The 8,016-nt window shown below is 38.0% G+C and overlaps 1 protein-coding gene across 1 annotated transcript in view; it reads right to left on the bottom strand.

The window, feature by feature from the left end:
- Nucleotides 1-3,880: 3,880 nt before the first annotated feature.
- LOC145266638 (uncharacterized) overlaps nt 3,881-8,016 on the bottom strand; it is a 275,190-nt gene continuing 271,054 nt past the window's right edge. The window contains exon 24 of the mRNA XM_080122562.1: nt 3,881-4,145. Within this exon, the coding sequence (XP_079978688.1) occupies nt 4,010-4,145 (136 nt within the window). The 3' untranslated portion in view covers nt 3,881-4,009. The remainder of the gene's footprint in view (nt 4,146-8,016) is intronic.

Raw genomic sequence — 8,016 nt, 5'->3', positions numbered from 1 at the left:
TATACCCTATTTCAAAATTAGTTTGGCTAAACTTATTCTTCACGTTAGAAACAACGTGTAAAAGCAATGAAAAAGTAAGAAAAAATAATAGGTGTTAACTACTCCTTGTGAATTATGGAGGTCTGAAGAACTGCCGTCACAAATACAACTATCAATAGCTAAACAAAAAAATCGTTTTTGAAATTCCTTTAATTGTAACTTTTCGCTATACCTACGTTTTGGTATAAAACACAAAAACTTTCGATTAATGGTATTTCTCATATATGGTCGTTAACTTTGGAAAGGTTATTTTGTATCTACGGCGCCATGTCACGTAGTATATTGTTTTTTTTTTCATTACGCACATTCATTTATAAATTATTAAATCAAATATTAATCTTTTTTATATTTAATTAGTATATATTTTCTTTATCTTCCGCTATATTTTTTTATTTAATTCATTAAATCTGTTAATTATGAGGACCAAAATAATGAATCGTGTGTATTTATTCTCTAATTTTCTTGTTTTTGTTCTGTTATATAAATTCTATTTTATTTGTTTTTTCTCTGAAGGATAAATTCTATTTTCTTTGAGTTTTTTTTTCTGTATTCCAATTAAGTAAAATAAATTTTCTCTAAAATAAATTTTGCTAATTTTTCCGTTTAGTTTACTATATAATAATTTTATTTAAACCAAAACACGACGGTGTAGACATAAAATATCTCTTCCAAAGTTAGGGAACATATTTGGGAACTACCGACCATAAGTATAAAACTACCTGGTATATTTCAAAACAATAAATTCCCTAGGAATCGGAATCGTACTTGGTATCGGAATCGTTAATCAATATTTTCCTGGAATCGGAATCGGAATCGTATAAAAATTAGGAATCGTCCCAACACTAATTCAAACTAATGTTCTAATCTTGGATGTTATTTTCATTACATTTTGGCCAATCTAAATTCTTCTTCAGACGTGTCTTGTGAAACTCAGTAATCTCTACCTTGAACCCTGGAATCGCTTTGTGAGGGTCAATGATGCAGCAGATATAAGTGCTAAATATAATCAGTTCTAAATGATAGTATTCTGAAGGTTGAAGGTTCAATTCTCAGTACAGGCAGTACTAAGAATAAAATTAAAAATTACTTTAGACTTTATGGTTGATAAAATTCTGTTCAGATTATTGAATTCCACAGAAATATTCCCAAGTTCAAAACGATGCACCTGGATGAGGTCGGGGGTTACATTGGTTGAAACGATGTGAGAATAACACCAAAAATAAGAACAATAGTTTGACTAATTCAAACAATACACAGCATTTATCAGATGATTTTTGGAGATATGTGTACAAGTTGTTTATCTTCCCTGGCAACATCAAGAGAGAGACATCATAGTTAGAAGCAAGTAAAGTGATTACCATTTTCATTTGCCTTGGAGCAAAATGTAGCATCTCTGCTGATACTACTCAACATTTTGTCCTCTGCATATAAATGACAAATGCTTCTAGACTAAGGCTATTTTAATTTTTGTCTTAATCCAGACTTCCACTTTTGTGAGAGCTGAGTTTTCCTCCATCAAAAACCAACTTGTGTCTAATTGTGTCTTTGTATAGATGCAAGTAAATAGGGGTTTCCAGTTTCCTCTATTTCCTTTTCAATCAGGATTTCATCGGAGTCAGATAGTGGTTTGTCTTGCACAATCTGTAGTACAAAAGAATTACTTGCCAATTCTTTACCTATGCAACAAGAGGAGTAATGTTAGAATTTTAGTGAAATTGATCATAGCTGTAAAATACATCATTTTGCTTATATTATTGGATTGTTCTGACGGCTCTTTTCATCTTGCATGTTATTCACACAACCTTTTGGTCATAACCTCCGACCTTCTTGCGACCTTCTTGCGGTGTATTTTATCACACTTGGGAGCCTTTCTGTCAAACTCGGGAATCTGCAAAGAATTTCGAACAGAACCCTTTCATTTAATCAATAAGAGTAGCATGCTCTTTTTCGATCAGCCATGACAGAATAGAAGTCCAAAGTATTACGTAGTTATATTTTTAGGTCGCACGCACTGAAGATTGAACCTTCAATCTCGAGAAGAGTATATCTTTTACGGATGAATTTTACCAAGTATTCTATCCATTGCGCCACAGCTCGTTTCAAGGATGTGTAGTGCTGGTCTAAATTTCTGTTCAGATTTCCAAGTTAAACAGAAAGATTCCCGAGTTCAACAAGAGACACATGAAGAAGGTCGAAGGTTACATCGACCAAATCGTCGTGCAAATAACACTCAAGATGAGAAGTTCGAAGAATACAAATAATATTACAAATCAATCCTCATTTCAAAAATTCAAAACTGTAATATGATTTTACTGTGCTTTAACGTCATTGCCCTGATAAATATTAGATCCTTTTACTGATCCAGAAAATTCCTGCCCCAAATAGAATCCTCAATTTATATTAGAGCCAGATACAAAAGATGGAGCACTGCTGCCACATCTGGGGAAGTGCCGCTCAAAGCACTCTCCCCTGCCTAAACAGAGTACAAAATTCACTTCAAAATCTATTAGATCTGTTTTCTTATTTATATCCCCTTTCTCACATCACTAGTCTCTTTCTACTCTATTCTTACTTCCACAGAAGGTACTCGACTGAACTCCAATCTTTAGCTCATGGGAAATTGTGAAAAACAGGTCTAGGAGGCTTGCATACTGAATACATTGTAAGACATTCACAGTAAGAACTCGTATAGCTACCACAACGGAGAAAACTTCCCTTTCTTTCTTCATTTTCTTAGTGTCATGCGGAATTTCCATGGACAAAGCTTCTTTCTAAAAGTCTCTTCATGTTTGGAACTCTTTACCCTGGAACTGACTTCTTTTCAGATTATAACATAAACATCCTCCAATCCAATGTCAATAAATACTTGTCATAAACCGCACCCATTAGTAATCAACCTTAGTTTATATTATTGATTGTTGCTCATCTTTTGGGGTGACAATCATTCCATCTTATCAACCTTTATCCTTAAGTCGCTCTGGGCCTTGGTAAGTAATGACCCAATGTTATTCTCCCTCGTGTCTGTGTGCACGTCTTTGTGTGTGCAAAGTGTTCGATTGTAAGAAAAATATCAATATAAGTGTGTAATATTTATTTATTTATTTATGTGTTATAGAATATCAGAAAAACATTGGTGCTGTCGTCTTCAAATCCAACAGAAAAGAGAACTAGACTCTGTATTCTATGTTTGACTATTTTCAGCCTCTTCAGACAGATATAAACAGAGGCTGAAAAGAGACTGACAAAGGCGACCAGAGACTGGGTTCGTTTGTGCTGGATTGTAAACTGATGGTACCAATGTTTGCTCATCTTTTGGAGTGACAATCATTCCATCTTATCAACCCTTATCCTTAAGTTGCTCTGGGTCTTGGTAAGTAATGACTCAATGTTATTCTCCCTCTGACAAAAGCCTTTTTATGATAAATGTTAGTTAACTGATCTTCAAGGAGGAGATAATTTTGTAGGATGAAACTCCTGGCTGATATATATATATATATATATATATATATATATATATATATATATATATATATATATATATATATATATATATAATGGTGTGTGTGTGGGGGGGTGCGTGTGTGTGCGATCAGATGTATCAATCTTTATTTATTTATACCTGCTGTGTAAGATTTATTGGAGAGAACCCCAGAAAAATATTCGATTATAAAGAAAATATACATTTAAAAATTTGTAATATTTATTTATATCTGTGCAAAGAAGATCAGAAAAAAATCGGTACTGTCGTTTTCAAATCCAACACAAAAGGGAACTAGTCTCTGGTATCCTATGTTGGACTTTCTACAGCCTCTTTAGACAGATATAAACAGAGACTGAAAAGAGGCTAACATAGGCGACCAGAGACTGGTTTCGTTTTTGCTGGATTTGAAACTGATGGTGCCAATGTTTTTCTGATCTTCTATAACGCATGTATAAATAAATATATTTATTTATATGTTTTAATTTAGAACTATTTAAAATCCTTCCATTCCGTGGCAACTGGTTTAATTTTCTGAGGCCAGTTCAATGGGAAACGATAATCGATATTAGGGGGTTGCTGTTCATCGTCTGTTGATTCCTCCAACTTTTCCTTTTCACGTTCATTCCTAAAAAAGAAAATGAAATAAGACATAAAAATGGATGCAAATGCGAATGGCGATTGCAAATAAATATTTGGACGTGATGAATTCTGATTGGGTAAACAAGTCACGTGTATCTATCTCCAATGAGTGATTTTTCTAATGAAGGGTGAAGAAAAAGCTGCTTTCCAGGTAGGTAGTACTTTGTGAACAGTAGTCTGAGATGTCGGAAATTTTCTGTTTCTATGTCTATCCTATCAGCAGGTGCAAAGTACCGGGGCTGCTGTATTGCCATTTGGTGTATGGATTCTGGACCATGCAATAGTTTTTGGTAGGGCCGCTCGATGCCATACCAGTGGGTAATTGTTATGGCTTTACCTTATCATGTGCTACAAAAAAAAATTTCATGTCTTTTTCTCTCTTACTGTCCTGCTCCAACCAAGTCTATCGACCTGTTCCACAAATCCCAAAACCTCAACATGGCAAATCTCCAGAAAAAAAAAACACGAATAAACCTAGAACCCCATCCTCCACTACCATGTCTCCTTCTCCAATATCATATATATGTTCCAACCTTCCAGAGGTTGAAACACAATTACAGGAGATGAAACCAGACATATTCTTTCTAAGTGAAACTGGCATAGGGCCGACCACTTCCCTAGATGAGTTCATAATTAAAGGATACTCTAACTTAACATCTAAATCTGACCCCCCCCAAGATCGCCATGGGCATGGAGTGTGTGCCTACATTAAAGATGGCTTTCCATGTGGTAGGGATATCTCCAGAGAAGACCCTAATTTACCTTATATGTGCTTCCAGGTTGCACTAGCTCACACCACTGCATTTATATTTGCCCTCTATCACCCCCACAACAGTGGGGTTACTATCTGAGAAAATTGACCACATACTGTCTGCTCATCCTTCGGCTAACATTCACATTTGCGGTGACTTTAATGTCCATAATGTGGAATGGCTGACCCACTCAAATAAGACCGATGACGAGGAGAGGTTCTGTCATGATTTTGTCATTGCCTATGACCTCACTAAGATTGTTCACGAACCCACTCGTGTGCCCGATACTACCGGTCAGTATGCAAGCCTCCTAGACCTGTTTTTCACAATTTCCCATGAGCTATATTCATGTTCCATTCTATCTCCTCTGGGATCCTCCGACCACTCCGTTGTATCAGTTAGGATAAAAATGAAATGTAATAAGTCTTCAGACGTACCTCTCCACCGAACTGTATATCGATACTCTATGGCTGACTGTAGCTTCTGTACATTCATATCTGATCTACCTCTGCATTCCATGTTTAAAAAAGATGTGTTCTCAATAGTATCAGACCTGACCGAATGGTTACTTGTAGGCATAGATCGATTCATACTATCCAAAAAATTCCAACAAAAATCTAACAGCCAGCAATGGTTCTCCCCAGAATGTTCTGCTGCCATTGCGCACATAAATCACTTTTTCTATAGCTACCAACGTAATATATGTACTGAGACTAAAGCTGCTTTCAGGACTGCCAGTAACCACTGTAAAAGAGTAATAAAAAATGCAGTCCATTAAATCCAAAGTAGCTGAGTAGTGGCTTGGTTCCCACCAGTTTTGACAAATAGCAAACAGGATCCTGAACAGAAGTGGACGTTCTATCCCACCCATCATCAATGGACCTGGGGTCATCTCGTCAGCATCAGATAAGGCCAAACTATTTGCCAAGAACTTTGCAGCTAAGCAACGAAGGCCATCAACTCCCCGTATTTCCTCCCATAACAGACAACACGCTATGCAACATACAAATATCCGTGTGTGAGGTCGCCAAGCTAATCAAGAACCTTGATTCCAGTAAGCAACTGGCCCTGACAGCATTCTAGTTATAGTGCTGAAAAAGCTCCAACTAGAACTTGCCCCCATACTTACAAAACTGTTTAAGCGTTGCCTTAAGGAGAAGTGCTTTCCAACACCCTGGAAAACCTCATCAGTATGCCCTGTATTTAAGAATTCAGGTGAAAAGTCATCTCCCTCTCAGTACAGACCAATAAGTCTCCTGTGCGTCATGAGTAAGTTGTTGGAATCCATATTAAATAAAGCAGTAGTCAACCACCTCAGCAGAAACAACCTTCTTAGTGATATGCAATATGGTTTCCGCTCCGCAAGGTCTACAGCAGATGTGCTAACAGAGGATTAGTGAATCTTTTGAAAAAGGCTTCCTTTCCAGAGCAATTGCTCTTGACATATAAAGGCCTTCGATAAGGTAGGGCACAAGATTTCCAGCTACGGTATCACTGGAAATGTTTTCTCAATTATTAAATCATTTCTCTTTGATAGGTTCATAAGAGTAGTGGTTGATGGGCAGAAATCAGAAACCCACAGTATTAATGCTGGAGTCCCTCAGGGGTCAATCCTGGGCCCAACTCTCTTCCTGATCTACATCAACGATCTCCCAAAACATATACTTTTTCTTTTTTTTTTTTTTTACACAGTGATCACCACTTATCAAGGCCCGGAAGCCACTCAGGGATAAGGGTTATTGCAAGTACATTACGTTAGTGTGGAGATTTGAGGAAGTGTTTACTTAAGGGGGCGGTTCATTAGGAATTTGTTAACGTTGGACTTGAAGACATCCAAGTTGTAGTCCGGTGGGAAGCAGGCAGACGGAACAGAGTTCCACAGGCGTGCAGTTTTAAGAAAGAAGCTTTGTTCATGGAATCCACGTTTTGATTTAGGCACAGATAAAGAGTGGGGGAAATTTTTCACAGTGGATTCAGCTAGACGGGTGTTTTTCATGAAAGATTGGCGAGGGGGGACCAGAGATTGGAGTTCAGACGAGCACCTTCCATGAAAATACCGATAAAACAAGGATAGGCTCGCAACGTCTCTTCTGTGGGAGAGAGGTTGCAGGGTAGAGAAAAGGGCATCCCCCACTAAGCCATGAAGTCTATTTTGTACTCTGTCAAGGCAGGATAGGCTGTTTTTAGCAGCTCCTGCCCAGATATGGCAACAGTATTCCATCCTTGGACGTACTTGGCTTTTATATAGATAGAGAATTGCATCAGTAGTGAGATATTTTCCGGAGCGGTAGAAGGATCCCACCATCTTTCCAGCGACCTTGGCAACAGACTTGATGTATGTGTTCCATTTCAGATCAGGAGTAAAAGTCAAACCCAGAAGCTTGTCAAACACGGGGCCTCACCCAGACGAGAGCCATCCATCCCAATTGATGCCAGATGCGGATCAAAGCATTGATGATGTAAGGATAGGAGTTTGGTTTTGGATGCATGAAAGGTAACCAGCCACGTCTTCCCCCACTGAACCACGTGCTCGAGATCAGAGGAAAGAGAATCAGAGAGAACTTTGTCAATTACAGCCTTTAATGTGTTGCCGTAGATGGTCGTGTCATCAGCATAGATGTCAACGAATGATTTAAGTATGTTTCATTCGATTTAAGCTGATGACACGACCATCTATGGCAACACATCAAAGGCTGTAAATGACAACGTTCTCTCTGATTCTCTCTCCTCTGATCTTGAGCGCATTGTACAGTGGGGGAAGAGGTAGCTCGTTACTTTTAATGCATCCAAAACCAAGCTTCTATCTTTACATCATCAACGCTCTGATTCCCATCTGGCATCAATTGAAATGGATGGCTCTCATCTTGGGGAGGCTCCATGTTTTGACAAGCTTCTGGGTTTGATCTTTACTCCTGATCTGAAAAGGAACACATACATCAGGTCTGTTGCCAAGGACGCTGGGAAAATGGTGGGATCTTTCTACTGCTCCAGAAGTGCAATTCTCTATCTATATAAAAGCCAAGTACGTCCAAGAATGGAGTACTGCTGCCACATCTGGTCAGGAGCTGCTAAAAGCAGCCTATCCTGCCTTGACAGAGTATAAAA

The sequence above is a fragment of the Euprymna scolopes genome, chromosome 41 (genome assembly GCF_053919585.1).
Source record: "Euprymna scolopes isolate OS-2025 chromosome 41, ASM5391958v1, whole genome shotgun sequence".
Lineage (NCBI taxonomy): Eukaryota > Metazoa > Mollusca > Cephalopoda > Sepiida > Sepiolidae > Euprymna > Euprymna scolopes.
The sequence above is the reverse complement of the archived record's forward strand: the minus strand, read 5'-3'. Positions and strand labels throughout refer to the sequence as shown.